Source organism: Coregonus lavaretus (genome assembly GCF_964263955.1).
Source record: "Coregonus lavaretus genome assembly, chromosome: 13".
Lineage (NCBI taxonomy): Eukaryota > Metazoa > Chordata > Actinopteri > Salmoniformes > Salmonidae > Coregonus > Coregonus lavaretus.
The window spans coordinates 5,534,888-5,552,843 of record NC_140000.1 but is presented as its reverse complement, the minus strand read 5'-3'; the positions used below and the strand labels follow the sequence as shown (position 1 = coordinate 5,552,843).

The window sequence follows — 17,956 nt, the reverse complement described above, 5'->3', positions numbered from 1 at the left end:
TTAACCAACTGCTGTTCTGTCCTCTCCCCTTGTAACAGTTCCCTGTGTTGACCCAGCAGCTGCGACTAGCACCCAACTGGGATGTGTGAGTTCCTTTAGCTTCCACCTGTCCGACCCCATACATACATACAATCACTCTCTGCATTCTCCATGCGCCAATGCATGGAAATAATGTCTAGCATGTACTGTAGCCTACTGCACTAGCGTTTACAATGATCTGGTGCCTGGTCTGGATGTTCTGTAAATCACTGTTAGAGTTATATCCATCGTCAGGATCATTTAACGAGTTTTGACTTGAGGATTCTATTTAGTTTTTCAATGATTAAATGAATTAAGAACGGATGTTGTACGGATTAAATAAATATAATTACAGCAGCACTTCTTACTAAATGGTGATAAAATGATGTAGAAAATAGTATTATTATTTCTGTGGATGATTTCCATGTATTTAGACCAGTGTCCTGTGTGTCTATTCCAGGAAGTCTATAGCATTAGTGGCCTATTTCTATGGATGTTTTTGTATTTCAGGTTAAAACAGTGTCATGTATTTATGGTTAGACCTGTGTCCTGTGTGTGTGTGTGTGTGTGTGTATTCCAGGAAGTCTAAGGTGATGCGGGTTCTGGGGCTGCTGGCATCCCATTGCACTGAGCTCAGAGAGGAGACCCCTGTCACTGAGGTTAGTGGAACTGTCTGTCACACTGCTGACGCTGGCATAATCCAGCTGCACTGCACTGGGCCCCTTCACCCTATTGTCACAGCACCTGTGCTTGTCCTCTGTGTATCAATGGTGGATGTGTTCCAAATGCATAGGGCTATGGCACTATGTAGGGAATAGGGTGCCATTTGCGATTTGGTCGGTGTGTCACATATAACTATCAAAGCCATGAGCTCCTGAATAGTTGAACAGACCTTTAACTGTTAGAACCAAAGCAGACCGTGTAATAGTCGCAATACAAACGCCTCTCAATCTTTTACACATGCACACAATTCTAACTATGTGAAAGACCCCTACAACATCAACAACAACAGTCAAATCTGTTGAATTAAAATCCCCTAAATCTGTTACTAATCGCAGCAGAGCCATAGAAGTCTAGTGTCTATGCGGCTTTATGATCATCCAATGGGAGCGGTAGTGAGAGGAAGTACCAGGGTGAATCACCAGATGCCACTGTAACCCAGCGGTAGGTAGAGCTCTAAACAAGCGCTACCAACCGACCTGCCCAAACATGCTTATAGAGCCGTTAACAAACCGTCAAAGGCATTGCGGTTAATCATTAAAAAAAACAGGATTCTATTTGATGTGAAATCTGGCGCCTCCACCCTTGATCCACGTCTTACATGGGGTTTTCCATGATTTTCTGTGGTGGTTTATAGGTTTAAAGCTCATAGAGGTAGAGAGATAGAAGAGGGGTATACGAGCGATATACAAAATGGCCGCCGTTAGTCGGCACACCAGAGAATGGCGCAGCAACTTTTTATTTTCTCCACAGTCTTCTTTTCTAAAGATGGCTGAGGATTTGATTTGTCGCCCCGCCCCCCACCACCCATCTGGGCACAGCTTGCTCAGATTCCCAGAGTGACAGATCCCAGAGACTTTTATCATTGTGCTCTCTACAGGGGTTCTGTGTCTGATGGTCAGCCGCAGTCATGGCGATTTCTGCGTCAGGGCAGGGCTATTGTTCCCGCCACCACCATATGTCTGCCACACTGTGGATCTCAGTGGTCGTCCGTGATCCCAGTTAAAGTTTCCACTGTGAGACGAGATGGGTTTTCTCTCTCTTGGTCCGGGCTTCTGTTGCTCCAATTGTCTTTTGAAAGGAGTTCTCACAATGAGAATTACAAGTTACAATGCCGCATAGTTCAATGTTTATTGTCAGCGTTGAATTTGGTGCCTCGGTACGCTCAATAGGCTACATAACAGAATCAGACGTCAATTTGGCCCTACATTATCTTTACAAACCTACATTTCTCACAGTCCTTTAAAACAGTGAGCGGCAATGACTGCAGGTGCTATTTTTCAGGCATACTGTAGGCTTAGTTAGGACAGGAAGAGAGGAATTAGTTCAGTATTATCCTCTTTCCTCTGCCTGTCTCTATGGATACTCCAACATCATTCTAATGAAGTGTTATCTTCCCTGGCAGAGGCAGTACTTTCCTGTGCCACAAACCACCAAACCTCAATTCAGACATTTTCTCTCTCTCATGGCAGCACGTCAATAGTGTTGCACACACTGTCTGCTGTTTCCACCCAGCGTCCCTTAGAAACTGGCCTAGTGTGCCGTGCCGGCCGTCCCTGCAGACTGCCTCCTGCCTCCCTCCCTCCTCTCATTGTGGGAGAATTAGCCCGTTCCACTTCCTCAGACGGGGCTTGGAGGCTAGTTCTCACTCCCCACTACTGGAAAAGGAACAGAGTGCTGGGGCCAATGAACACTGCTGTTGATTCGATTCAGTTTGGTTTCTTGTGTCTTTTGCCAAACTGTGATTGTGTAAAGATTGTTATTTTAGGGAATTTTAGGTTTGTTAAATTTAGTTTGTTTATCCATTACTCCAAAAACATTTGAATCATTTGGTATCCATGTATTCATCATCAAAAACACATCCATAATGGCTTGAGTCAATTATTGCTCGCTGGCCAAGCAATCAGTCTCAAGTCCTGATAACTATAGGCAGAGGCCATTGGTAATCTATGGGACTGACCATAGGCTCATGAAACGCCTGAGGTCAGGTCTGTCGCAGCCTGTCAGCCCTACATCAAACGCATGTCTTCTTCTGGACAACCGCGGGATATTGATCGACCACACTATAGCACAGCAGGTCACCTTTAGTCAATCACTGTTTGTTATTAGCTAGCTCCCTCCATCAATAAGACATCAGGACATGTCTGTCTGTCTGTTTGTCTGTCCTACCTGCCCCCCTGTTTGTAATCGGTGAATGAATAGGCTCAAGCCACTACATGCCACAATATATTCATTAGGCTAAATCACATACCAGGGACATTTAATTGATTCAATTGATCAGTTGCATTAATGTGATGTTTAAATCAAATGTTAAAATCTAAACTAACAAAGCAGTAGCATTGTTATTTGTCAATCATTAAAAAATGTAGTATTTTCATGTGACTTTGGCCCATTGCTCTTGGTGTGATTGTTTGTCTTCATGCCTGCTGAGTTGCTTTTGTATGTGGATCTCTGTCTCCAGTACGAGTCCAGTCTCATGTGTTGTTCTGAACCACGGATCTCTGTCTCCAGTACGAGTCCAGTCTCATGTGTTGTTCTGAACCACAGATCTCTGTCTCCAGTACGAGTCCAGTCTCATGTGTTGTTCTGAACCACGGATCTCTGTCTCCAGTACGAGTCCAGTCTCATGTGTTGTTCTGAATCACGGATCTCTGTCTCCAGTACGAGTCCAGTCTCATGTGTTGTTCTGAACCACGGATCTCTGTCTCCAGTACGAGTCCAGTCTCATGTGTTGTTCTGAACCACAGATCTCTGTCTCCAGTACGAGTCCAGTCTCATGTGTTGTTCTGAACCACGGATCTCTGTCTCCAGTACGAGTCCAGTCTCATGTGTTGTTCTGAATCACGGATCTCTGTCTCCAGTACGAGTCCAGTCTCATGTGTTGTTCTGAACCACGGATCTGTCTCCAGTACGAGTCCAGTCTCATGTGTTGTTCTGAACCACGGATCTCTGTCTCCAGTACGAGTCCAGTCTCATGTGTTGTTCTGAACCACGGATCTCTGTCTCCAGTACGAGTCCAGTCTCATGTGTTGTTCTGAACCACGGATCTCTGTCTCCAGTACGAGTCCAGTCTCATGTGTTGTTCTGAACCACGGCTGAGACGTGATGATAGTGATGATGAGTAACAAAACTGGTCTCTCTGTCTCTCACTCTCTCTCACTCTGTCTCTCACTCTGTCTCTCACTCTGTCTCGCTCACTCCCCAAGCCTCGCAGGGATGCTTAATGTTGCGCGGCCTTAAACCGCCTGCAGCCTCAGTAGTTTAAAGCTCTGCCTTATGGGTTGGAGTGATGGAGGAGGGGGGTAGTTGCGGATTGTACAGGAGCGATAATGATGCGTTTGGAGGAAGTAGCCGTGTGTTGCGGCTCCAACTTAGCCTGTTTGTTTTCTTGAACAGTGAATCGTCAGTCAGTTGCAGGACATCTCTCCTGCCAAAGCCGCGTTTTTCTCTCGCATCAAACGTGAGCCAAACATCTGTTCCCTGCAAAGTCACCATTTATGTCCTTTACCAGCCAGCACCAGGCAGCCTCGCACTGAGTGTGCTGCCTATTTGCATAGCACCCTGCTGGGAGCGCTGCCGCAGTAAGCCCATCACATCCTCCCCACTTCTGAAGAGGACGAGACTAGGAAAATGCTAATTCCACGAAGTTAGGGTGTGGGTTTGCATATATGTGAATTTATGTGTGTGTCTTTGTTAGGGAAGGGTTATTATGTGGATCCTTCCAATAACACCATAATGACATGTTTTATATGGAGTCTCATCAGCCTTCCTCCTCCCTCCCACCTCAGTCCTCTATCCAGTTAATTCTAGCTCCATACCCTTTATAGTGTTATAATGTAGCTCCATACCCTTTATAGTGTTATAATGTAGCTCCATACCCTTTATAGTGTTATAATGTAGCTCTATACCCTTTATATTGTTATAATGGAGCTCCATATCCTTTATAGTGTTATAATGTAGCTCCATACCCTTTATAGTGTTATAATGTAGCTCCATAACCTTAATAGTGTTATAATGTAGCTCCATACCCTTTATAGTGTTATAATGTAGCTCCATACCCTTTATAGTGTTATAATGTAGCTCCATACCCTTAATAGTGTTATAATGTAGCTCCATACCCTTTATAGTGTTATAATGTAGCTCCATACCCTTTATAGTGTTATAATGTAGCTCCATACCCTTAATAGTGTTATAATGTAGCTCCATACCCTTTATAGTGTTATAATGTAGCTCCATACCCTTTATAGTGTTATAATGTAGCTCCATACCCTTAATAGTGTTATAATGTAGCTCCATACCCTTTATAATGTTATAATGTAGCTCCATACCATTTATAGTGTTATAATGTAGCTCCATACCCTTTATAGTGTTATAATGTAGCTCCATACCCTTTATAGTGTTATAACATTTACATTTACATTTACATTTTGGTCATTTAGCAGACGCTCTTATCCAGAGCGACTTACAGTTAGTGAATACATATATTTTTTATACTGGCCCCCCGTGGGAATCGAACCCACAACCCTGGCGTTGCAAACGCCATGCTCTATCAACTGAGCTACATCCCTGCCGGCCATTCCCTCCCCTACCCTGGACGACGCTGGGCCAATTGTGCGCCGCCCATGAGTCTCCCGGTCGCGGCCGGCTGCGACAGAGCCTGGATTCGAACCAGGATCTCTAGTGGCACAGTTAGCACTGCGATGCAGTGCCTTAGACCACTGCGCCACTCACTATAGTGTTATAATGTAGCTCCATACCCGTAATAGTGTTATAATGTAGCTCCATACCCTTTATAGTGTTATAATGTAGCTCCATTCCCTTAATAGTGTTATAATGTAGCTCCATACCCTTTATAGTGTTATAATGTAGCTCCATACTCTTTATAGTGTTATAATGTAGCTCTATACCCTTTATATTGTTATAATGTAGCTCCATACCCTTTATAGTGTTATAATGTAGCTCCATACCCTTTATAGTGTTATAATGTAGCTCCATACCCTTAATAGTGTTATAATGTAGCTCCATACCCTTTATAGTGTTATAATGTAGCTCCATACCCTTTATAGTGTTATAATGTAGCTCCATACCCTTAATAGTGTTATAATGTAGCTCCATACCCTTTATAGTGTTATAATGTAGCTCCATACCCTTTATAGTGTTATAATGTAGCTCCATACCCTTTATAGTGTTATAATGTAGCTCCATACCCTTTATAGTGTTATAATGTAGCTCCATACCCTTTATAGTGTTATAATGTAGCTCCATACCCTTTATAGTGTTATAATGTAGCTCCATACCCTTTATAGTGTTATAACATTTACATTTACATTTACATTTTGGTCATTTAGCAGACGCTCTTATCCAGAGCGACTTACAGTTAGTGAATACATATATTTTTTATACTGGCCCCCCGTGGGAATCGAACCCACAACCCTGGCGTTGCAAACGCCATGCTCTATCAACTGAGCTACATCCCTGCCGGCCATTCCCTCCCCTACCCTGGACGACGCTGGGCCAATTGTGCGCCGCCCATGAGTCTCCCGGTCACGGCCGGCTGCGACAGAGCCTGGATTCGAACCAGGATCTCTAGTGGCACAGTTAGCACTGCGATGCAGTGCCTTAGACCACTGCGCCACTCATTATAGTGTTATAATGTAGCTCCATACCCGTAATAGTGTTATAATGTAGCTCCATACCCTTTATAGTGTTATAATGTAGCTCCATTCCCTTAATAGTGTTATAATGTAGCTCCATACCCTTTATAGTGTTATAATGTAGCTCCATACCCTTTATAGTGTTATAATGTAGCTCCATACCCTTTATAGTGTTATAATGTAGCTCTATACCCTTTATATTGTTATAATGTAGCTCCATACCCTTTATAGTGTTATAATGTAGCTCCATACCCTTTATAGTGTTATAATGTAGCTCCATACCCTTAATAGTGTTATAATGTAGCTCCATACCCTTTATAGTGTTATAATGTAGCTCCATACCCTTTATAGTGTTATAATGTAGCTCCATACCCTTAATAGTGTTATAATGTAGCTCCATACCCTTTATAGTGTTATAATGTAGCTCCATACCCTTTATAGTGTTATAATGTAGCTCCATACCCTTTATAGTGTTATAATGTAGCTCCATACCCTTTATAGTGTTATAATGTAGCTCCATACCCTTTATAGTGTTATAATGTAGCTCCATACCCTTTATAGTGTTATAATGTAGCTCCATACCCTTTATAGTGTTATAACATTTACATTTACATTTACATTTTGGTCATTTAGCAGACGCTCTTATCCAGAGCGACTTACAGTTAGTGAATACATATATTTTTTATACTGGCCCCCCGTGGGAATCGAACCCACAACCCTGGCGTTGCAAACGCCATGCTCTATCAACTGAGCTACATCCCTGCCGGCCATTCCCTCCCCTACCCTGGACGACGCTGGGCCAATTGTGCGCCGCCCATGAGTCTCCCGGTCACGGCCGGCTGCGACAGAGCCTGGATTCGAACCAGGATCTCTAGTGGCACAGTTAGCACTGCGATGCAGTGCCTTAGACCACTGCGCCACTCATTATAGTGTTATAATGTAGCTCCATACCCGTAATAGTGTTATAATGTAGCTCCATACCCTTTATAGTGTTATAATGTAGCTCCATACCCTTAATAGTGTTATAATGTAGCTCCATACCCTTTATAGTGTTATAATGTAGCTCCATACCCTTTATAGTGTTATAATGTAGCTCCATACCATTTATAGTGTTATAATGTAGCTCCATACCCTTTATAGTGTTATAATGTAGCTCCATACCCTTTATAGTGTTATAATGTAGCTCCATACCCTTTATAGTGTTATAATGTAGCTCCATACCCTTAATAGTGTTATAATGTAGCTCCATACCCTTTATAGTGTTATAATGTAGCTCCATACCATTTATAGTGTTATAATGTAGCTCCATACCCTTTATAGTGTTATAATGTAGCTCCATACCCTTTATAGTGTTATAATGTAGCTCCATACCCTTTATAGTGTTATAATGTAGCTCCATACCCTTTATAGTGTTATAATGTAGCTCCATACCCTTTATAGTGTTATAATGTAGCTCCATACCCTTTATAGTGTTATAATGTAGCTCCATACCCTTAATAGTGTTATAATGTAGCTCCATACCCTTAATAGTGTTATAATGTAGCTCCATACCCTTTATAGTGTTATAATGTAGCTCCATACCCTTAATAGTGTTATAATGTAGCTCCATACCCTTTATAGTGTTATAATGTAGCTCCATACCCTTTATAGTGTTATAATGTAGCTCCATACCCTTAATAGTGTTATAATGTAGCTCCATACCCTTTATAGTGTTATAATGTAGCTCCATACCCTTAATAGTGTTATAATGTAGCTCCATACCCTTAATAGTGTTATAATGTAGCTCCATACCCTTTATAGTGTTATAATGTAGCTCCATACCCTTTATAGTGTTATAATGTAGCTCCATACCCTTAATAGTGTTATAATGTAGCTCCATACCCTTTATAGTGTTATAATTTAGCTCCATACCCTTTATAGTGTTATAATGTAGCTCCATACCCTTTATAGTGTTATAATGTAGCTCCATACCCTTTATAGTGTTATACTGTAGCTCCATACCCTTTATAGTGTTATAATGTAGCTCTATACCCTTTATAGTGTTATAATGTAGCTCCATACCCTTTATAGTGTTATAATGTAGCTCCATACCCTTTATAGTGTTATAATGTAGCTCCATACCCTTTATAGTGTTATAATGTAGCTCCATACCTTTTATAGTGTTATAATGTAGCTCCATACCCTTTATAGTGTTATAATGTAGCTCCATACCCTTTATAGTGTTATAATGTAGCTCCATACCCTTAATAGTGTTATAATGTAGCTCCATACCCTTTATAGTGTTATAATGTAGCTCCATACCCTTTATAGTGTTATAATGTAGCTCCATACCCTTAATAGTGTTATAATGTAGCTCCATACCCTTTATAGTGTTATAATGTAGCTCCATACCCTTTATAGTGTTATAATGTAGCTCCATACCCTTTATAGTGTTATAATGTAGCTCCATACTCTTCAACCGAACGCTGCTTGCACCCGCCCACCCGCCTAGAATCACTACTTTCGGCGGGTCTGACCTAGAGTATGTGGACAACTACAAATACCTAGGTGTCTGGTTAGACTGTGAACTCTCCTTCCAGACTCACATTAAGCATCTCCAATCAAAAGTTAGATCTAGAATCGGCTTCCTATTTCGCAAACAAAGCCTCCTTCACTCATGCTGCCAAACATGCCCTCGTAAAACTGACTATCCTACCGATCTTTGACTTCGGCGATGTCATTTACAAAATAGCCTCCAACACTCTACTCAGCAAATTGGATGTAGTCTATCACAGTGCCATCCGTTTTGTCACCAAAGCCCCATATACTACCCACCATTGTGACCTGTATGCTCGTGTTGGCTGGCCCTCACTACATATTCGTCGCCAAACCCACTGGCTCCAGGTCATCTATAAATCACTGCTAGGCAAATCCCCGTCTTATCTTAGCTCACTGGTCACCATAGCAACACCCACCCGTAGTCTGCGCTCCAGCAGGTATATCTCACTGGTCATTCCCAAAGCCAACACCTCCTTTGGCCGCCATTCCTTCCAGTTCTCTGCTGCCAATGACTGGAACGAACTGCAAAAATCTCTGAAGCTGGAGACTCTTATCTCCCTCACTAACGTTAAGCATCAGTTGTCAGAGCACCTTACCGATCACTGCACCTGTACACAGCCATTCTTAAATTAGCCCACCCAACTACCTCATCCCCATATTGTTATTTATTTTGCTAATTTGCACCCCAGTATCTCTATTTGCACATCATCTTTTGCACATCTATCATTCCAGTGTTAATACGAAATTGTAACTATTTTGCACTATGGCCTATTTATTGCCTTAGCTCCATAACTTACAACATTTGCACACACTGTATATATATATTTTCTGTTGTATTTTTGACTTTATGTTTTGTTTACCCCATATGTAACTCTGTGTTGTTGTTTTTATCGCACTGCTTTGCTTTATCTTGGCCAGGTCGCAGTTGTAAATGAGAACTTGTTCTCAACTGGCTTACCTGGTTAAATAAAGTTTAAATAAATAGAAAATAAAATACAAATAGTGTTATAATGTAGCTCTATACCCTTTATAGTGTTATAATGTAGCTCCATACCCTTTATAGTGTTATAATGTAGCTCTATACCCTTTATAGTGTTATAATGTAGCTCCATACCCTTAATAGTGTTATAATGTAGCTCCATACCCTTAATAGTGTTATAATGTAGCTCCATACCCTTTATAGTGTTATAATGTAGCTCCATACCCGTAATAGTGTTATAATGTAGCTCTATACCCTTAATAGTGTTATAATGTAGCTCCATACCCTTTATAGTGTTATAATGTAGCTCTATACCCTTTATAGTGTTATAATGTAGCTCCATACCCTTTATAGTGTTATAATGTAGCTCCATACCCTTTATAGTGTTATAATGTAGCTCCATACCCTTTATAGTGTTATAATGTAGCTCCATACCCTTTATAGTGTTATAATGTAGCTCCATACCCTTAATAGTGTTATAATGTAGCTCTATACCCTTTATAGTGTTATAATGTAGCTCCATACCCTTTATAGTGTTATAATGTAGCTCTATACCCTTTATAGTGTTATAATGTAGCTCCATACCCTTAATAATGTTATAATGTAGCTCTATACCCTTTATAGTGTTATAATGTAGCTCCATACCCTTTATAGTGTTATAATGTAGCTCCATACCCTTTATAGTGTTATAATGTAGCTCTATACCCTTTATAGTGTTATAATGTAGCTCCATACCCTTAATAGTGTTATAATGTAGCTCCATACCCTTTATAGTGTTATAATGTAGCTCCATACCCTTTATAGTGTTATAATGTATCTCCATACCCTTTATAGTGTTATAATGTAGCTCCATACCCTTAATAGTGTTATAATGTAGCTCCATACCCTTTATAGTGTTATAATGTTGGCTTCATGGGCTTTAAATCTGTCAGGTCTACAGGCCTCATAGTTTATTAATGTACACCGTTTGATGCAGTCTGGTGGTCACTCATTAACAATATAGGCCTTAGTGCTGAAGTAGAAAAATAACAGGATGTAATGGGGAAAAATAAAACTTCTGCTATAGCACAGTATTCTACTCTGTGTCTGTACACTGTTGCGTATCCAGTCTTGATAGGGTACATTATTCAATATAAAGCGTTGTGAAGGGTAGGAGTGCTGTCACAACTGTGAGTGACTGACTGATACTAGTGCATTCTCCAGGCTGTTGTCATGTTCACGGAGCTGATCAGGGAGAACTTCAGGAACAGCAAACTGAAGCAGTGCCTGCTGCCACCACTGGGGGAGCTGCTCTACCTCATCGCAACACAGGTGATGATATACTCCAAATCAGTGCTCTTTCAACCCTATGCATACTACTGTCTTAATGAAATGAGTGTGTGAAATGAATGCCAATTTTGGGTACAATGAATGAGACCTAATAACTTCTATTCAATCAATCAATCAAATGTATTTTATAAAGCCCTTTTTATATTAGCAGTTGTCACAAAGTGACTAATAAGTCTGTTGGCGTAGGCCTTTATGATGATATTCTGATACTGTCGATAATCTACCACAAAGATACCTGCTTAAACAACTACTGTATTTAAGCACTCTCAGTAATATCAGCACTTAAAGCACTTAAAGATGTTTGTCTGTCTGTATTTGGTTTTTGTGTTTGATGTTTGTGCAAGGGTTTGAAAACACTAAATGACCTATCGCTCTACATCAAATTAAATTTTGTCACATGCGCCGAATACAGCAGGTGTAGACCTTACAGTGAAATGCTTACTTACAAGCCCTTAACCAACAAAGCAGTTTTAAGAAAAATAAGTGTAAAGTAAAAAATAGATCAGTAATGGTTTGCCACTAGTTTATTGTTCCATTGAAAAGCTATGCAAAAGAGCTGTTTTAACTTTCACCCTGTCCTTTTGACTGTAAGCTGTCTTGATCTCCCGCTGCACCTGAAAGCCATGTAGACACACATGAAGGTTCCTGCTGGTGTGATATTATCTTTAGTTTCAGGGTAATTCCTCTCTGAGCTGTCCAGTTTGTCAGGGTCACTTAGTGCAGCACACACACAATGGCTATTGACTTTATTGGCTGATTAACCAATAGAGGTAAGGGGTTTCAAAGTGCCCTTTATTCACTATTGGCTATTTGATTTTCTCCACAAAGTGTTTTACTGTATGGGAATGTGCTTTCAAGGCTTAATTCGGGTAGGTTAGTTCTAGTTTAATAAAAATACCTGTGAAGAGTAATTGCGTGTTATGGATCCACACCATATTGGTACACCCGACAATTATCTTTCTCCTATTTTATGTTGAGAATCTTATGAATTCATACACCATATCCACAGAATAATAGAGATGCCTCTAAATCATTTCAGTATTCTGAGAAGCGAGTGACATTTCGAGGCCCTTTCAGATTATTATTACTGCATGATGGACAAAATGGGGAAAAAATCTGTATGAGGATTGATGTACTGTAGGTATACTTTATTACATAGCAAAATAGAAAGCAAAAACACAGAAAAATGAATAGATGGCATAAAAGCAGACCTTAGGTAAAAGCAAGCCTTGTGGTTAATGGGCTCTCTGAACACTACAGATGTAGGATCTTAATTTGAGACAGTTTGCTACAGCAGGAAAATAATCCTGCAGCAACAACATTTTTGTAGGGGTTGATACATTTTTCGTTAGGGCAAATCAAGTCTGAAATTTCAAAGTGGAAATTACAAACTTTTGAAGCCTTTTTAAAATTTGAATACACTACAAGTTTGCATAGAAAATTCTCAGCAACAAAAGAGTGATCAAATTAAGATCCTACATCTGCATGCAGGGCAGTGTATGATCAAAGGCCTCATTAACAGGGATGTAGTGATGAAAGTGTGAGCACCAGTGGAGATGTCGGGAGGAGAATAGCGTAAATGATAGCTAACGCAAAACAAATTCACATGTAGTGTAATAGGTGCATAAAGATTATTCTGAAAATATAACAGGTGTGTAAACAGTGTTTCCATTTGGTTTTGGTCCACTACATCACTCATCATAAACACACTGTTTACTGTCAATATGTTCACATATCCCCAGTTTACAATGACATTATAACACACATTACCTCACCAGTACCAAAGGAATTTCCAAAGTTCCAAATTTGGTAGCTAGCTAGAGCATTTGTGAACGTTGTTTCGGGCTTATTTATTTAGCCTAATTACGCTAGCTGCTGCTGCTTTGTTTTGCCCTAATTGTTCCCCCAATGAGCCACTACAGGAGTCCTCTCTGTCTCCACTACAGACCTTCCCTTCTCTTCCCTTCTCTTCCCTTCTCTTCCCTTCTCTTCCCTTCTCTTCCCTTCTCTTCCCTCTCTCTCCCCGCAGGAGGAGAAGAAAGAGTACCCAGGAGAGCTGTGGGTCGTTCCTGCTGCCGCCTACACGGTGTTAATGAGGTGCCTTCGGGAAGGGGTAAGTCTGCTGCACCTGCCTCAGCAAGGGGGAGGGAAGGGGTGGGGGGAGATCCATGCAGTAATGATCCTCCTACAAGGCCCTACAGGCATTGTTTGCCAACTGCAAGTCAAGGGCATGCAGCAGACTCAGTCGTCAGCCCCTGTCATGCAAACTGCATCAAAACAGCCCCGGATGGATGAGTCCTTGTCATGTCCTCGCCGGCAATTAACGACCGATGGATACGCCAGCACACGCACACACACGCACACGCACGCACGCACACACACACACACACACACACACACACACACACACACACACACACACACACTGCATGTGTAGTAGTGTGTCAGTCAGCCAGATAGTCAGTCTGGCCAGAGGACCGTTGTTCCTCAGCTACTGCATCTGTTCTTCTTAATTACAAAACTGAGTTTGTTTCAAAAGACGATGGCTCTTCTCCCAGAAGGGAGCGTTGATATTACGTGTTCATTATAAGTTCATTAGCAAAGCTTTTAGACTGGCCAGCTTATATACCAATGTGGAGCAAACTTTTTCCCAAGATTTGTGAGTTGGGGGGTCCTCAACTGGCAGCTTCATTAAATAGTACCCTCAAAACACCAGTCTCAACGTCAACAGTGAAGAGGCGACTCCGTGAAGCTGCCAGTTGAGGACCTGTGAGGCGTCTGTTTCTCAAACAAGACACTAATGTATTTGTCCTCTTGCTCAGTTGTGCACCGGGGCCTCCCACTCCTCTTTCATTCTGGTTAGAGCCAGTTTGCGCTGTTCTGTGAAGGGAGTATTACACAGCGTTGTATGAGATCTTCAGTTTCTTGGCAATTTCTCACATGGAATAGCCTTCATTTCTCAGAACAATAATAGACTGACGAGTTTCATAAGAAAGTTATTTGTTTCTAGCCATTTTGAGCCTGTAATCTAACCCACAACTGCTAATGCTCCAGATACTCAACTAGTCTCAAGAAGGCCAGTTTTATTGCTTCTTTAATCAGCACAACAGTTTTCAGCTGTGCTAACATAATTGCAAAAGGGTTTTCTAATGATCAATTAGCCTTTTTAAATGATCAACTGGATTAGCAAACACAACTTGCCATTGGAACACAGGACTGATGGTTGCTGATAATGGGCCTCTGTACACCTATGTAGATATTCCATTACAAATCAGCCGTTTCCAGCTACAATAGCCATTTACAACATTACCAATGTCTACACTGTATTTCTGATCAATTTGATGTTATTTTAATGGACAAAAAAAATGCTTTTCTTTCGAAAACAAGGACATTTAGAAGTGACCCCAAACTTTTGAGCGGTAGTGTACCTCTAAAATTGTATATCTGTTGAATTGTTGGTCAGTAGTTTTGAGGACTGTTTCACTCATAGGGACCTCACAGCATCAGAGGGAAAGTTAGAGCTTCTTACAATGTTGACAACGTTGACTGTCTGGGATAGTTCTGGAGAGAGTTCTGTCTGAGTGACTGTCTGGGATAGTTCTGGAGAGAGTTCTGTATGAGTCCCGTACGAACTGCAGGCACAGGGGACTCTGGTTGATTAATTAAAGGATTTGTTCAATACAGACTGTCTGAGCTGTAATGAGAATAATACTAGCAGGGAAGTAAAGAGGTGTTGAGAGTCAGTCTGTCTCTCCACCAGCCGCCTTGACTAATAATAACTGTCTGGGTGCTCCTCTCTCAGAGGGCCGGGAGGGGGATATGACTGAGGAAGGGAAGCACAGCATGCACACACACTCACACCACGTCGGTCATTAAGACGCTGCCTACTGGGTGCCTTTTCTTATTTATTTATATTGAGCGATGATGAGTGCTGACTGACACTTGCCTACTTCTCCAGGGAGAACCTCCCCAGCTAAACACAGATTGAAGTAGAACTTTTAGAATCGGGTGGGAGTTTTGATTGGATGGATCCCGGCTGTGGCAAGCATGCATGATTCAGCGGCTTCATATCTTTGTAAACAAGAACATATGGCAATTAGACTAGATGGCATAGCCTATATACACTGGCCAGTTTATTAGGTACACCACCCGTTCATGAAAATGGATCGCTCCTACAGACAGTGAGTCAGGTGGCCGTGGCTTGCTATATAAAGCAGGCAGACAGGCATCGAGGCATTCAGTTACTATTCGATTGAACATTAGAATGGGCAAAACAAGTGACCTAAGCGACTTTGAGCGTGGTATGATCGTCAGTGCCAGGCACGGCGGATCCAGAATCTCAGAAACTGACACCCCCCTGGGCTTTTCACGCACGACAGTGTCTAGGGTTTCCCGAGAATGGTGCGATAAACAAAAATCATCCAGTCAGCGGCAGTCCTGTGGGCGAAACAGCTTGTTGATGAGAGAGGTCGAAGGAAAATGGCAAGAATCGTGCAAGTTAACAGGCAGGCTACAAACAGACAAATAATGGCGCAGTACAACAGGGTGAGCAGAATGGCATCTCGGAACACGCAACTCATCAATTCTTGTCACGGATGGGCTATTGCAGCAGACGACCACACCAGGTTCCACTCCAATCAGCTAAAAACAAGAAGGCTCCAGTGGACACACGATCACCAACACTGGACAATTGAGGAGTGGAAAAACATTGCCTGCTCCGACAAATCCCGATTCCTGTTGCATCATGCTGATGGCAGAGTCAGGATTTGGCGTAAGCAGCATGAGTCCATGGACCCATCCTGCCTGGTGTCTACGGTATAGGCTGGTGGCAGCGGTGTACCACTGTCCAATCTGCAGAAACTGTGTGATGCCATCGCGTCAGCATGGACCAACATCCCTGTGGAACATTTCCGACTTGTGGAATCCATGCCCGAAGAATTCCGATTGTTCTGGAGGCAAAGGGGGGTCCGACCCAGTACTAGATGTACCTAATAAACTGGCCAGTGAGTGTATGTTTTCATATGTTATTTTCATATGTTATTTATGGACGACTCTATTCCCACACTTCATTTGCAACACTGGTAGCACTAATTTGATGCAGTATTTCCATTGCATGGTTAAAACATTTCAAATTGAATTGATATGTGAAATGCTTACACCACTTTAAATGGACGTAACTGCATTCTAGCTGTGTTTGCGTGTCAGAGAGCTGATTCTGAAAGCCCAAACAAACTGTGAGAATAAGATGTCAAGAAGAGAGTTGCTTGTTCTCTTGTTATGGGCAACAACCCACATACTGTAACATCGCAGCGAGTGGAGCAGTATCAGCAAATGCTTTAGGAGGGAGAGGAAAATGGAGGGGAATGTCTGAGCGTGAGAGAGCGGGGGAGACGGGCAGGAAAAGGCGAGGGAAAGAGGACAGAGAGAGAGACAGGGAGGAGAAGGCAAGGCAGAGAGAGAGGTGGAGACGGGTAGGAAAAGGTGAGGGAAAGAGGACAGAGAGAGAGACCGGGAGGAGAAGGCAAGGGAGAGGGGGAGACGGGCAGGAAAAGGCGAGGGAAAGAGGACAGCGAGAGAGACCGGGAGGAGAAGGCAAGGGAGAGGGGGAGACGGGCAGGAAAAGGCGAGGGAAAGAGGACAGCGAGAGAGACCGGGAGGAGAAGGCAGAGCCAGAGAGAGAAAGCGACTTGAGCTGCCTGCAGGAAATATTTATGAGCGTGAAGATGATGTTCCCAGTGCCAATGATGAAAGGTGTGTTTGGGAACAGAGGCAGTGGAGGTGGTGTATCTCTACCAGGGAGAGGGAGCCAAGGGCTTCAACCCTCCTACTCTTATCTCCTACTCCTGGCCACCGCACCGCTCCACACCACACAGCTTTCTACTCACATTAAACATTTAGCAGTCCAACACAGGAACTACTGTAATGCTCTCCTCCTAATCAGCTGCAGCCTAATCTCTCTCTGTAGCACAGCCCTATTCCCTATATAGTGTACTACTTTGGGCCACGGTCAAAAGTAATGCACTATATAGGGAGTAGGGTGCTATTTCAAATCAAACCAAATCAAATTTTATTTGACACATGCACCTTACTGTGAAACTTATAAGCCCTTAACCAACAATGCAGTTTTAAGAAAATAGAGTTAAGAAAATATTTACTAAATAAACTCAAGTAAAACAATTTAAAAAGTAAAACAATAAAATAACAATTTTTACGTTTTTTGTTATTTTTTATGGGGGGGGGGGGAGTAGAAGGATTACTTTTATACTATTCCAGGTATTCCTTAAAGAGGTAGTGAGGCTATATACAGGGGGTACCGGTACCGAATCAATGTGCGGGGGTACAGGTTAGTCGAGGTAATTTGTAGGTAGGGGTAAAGTGACTATGCATAGATAATAAACAGCGGGTAGCAGCAGTGTAAAAACAAAGGGGGGGGGTCAATGCAAATTTGCAAATTTGGGACGCACGTTCAGTGACCTCTGGATGATTCGTAATAATAACCAGCTACATCACACACTGCTACGTTTCTACATATGGACTTCTGACATGCAATTCAATGTACTGCAATAATCACGACAGGTACGCTCTCCGTTTGTGTGGAAGGACATTTAATGCTGCAATAAAAAATGTTTTGCTCCAGAAGGAAGCATCATTCTTTAGGGTGTTGACCTGGTCCATATTGCAAAGATCAATGACATTTTCATTTTTTGTGAGCTAGAGA

At 42.0% G+C, this 17,956-nt stretch overlaps 1 protein-coding gene across 1 annotated transcript in view; it reads left to right on the top strand.

Annotated features, from left to right (window-relative positions):
* LOC311139313 (serine/threonine-protein kinase ULK4-like) overlaps positions 1-17,956 on the top strand; it is a 138,217-nt gene that overhangs the window by 12,279 nt on the left and 107,982 nt on the right. The window contains exons 16-19 of the mRNA XM_084174192.1: positions 39-85; positions 599-677; positions 11,113-11,220; positions 13,268-13,351. Of these exons, the coding sequence (XP_084030318.1) occupies positions 39-85; positions 599-677; positions 11,113-11,220; positions 13,268-13,351 (318 nt within the window). The remainder of the gene's footprint in view (positions 1-38; positions 86-598; positions 678-11,112; positions 11,221-13,267; positions 13,352-17,956) is intronic.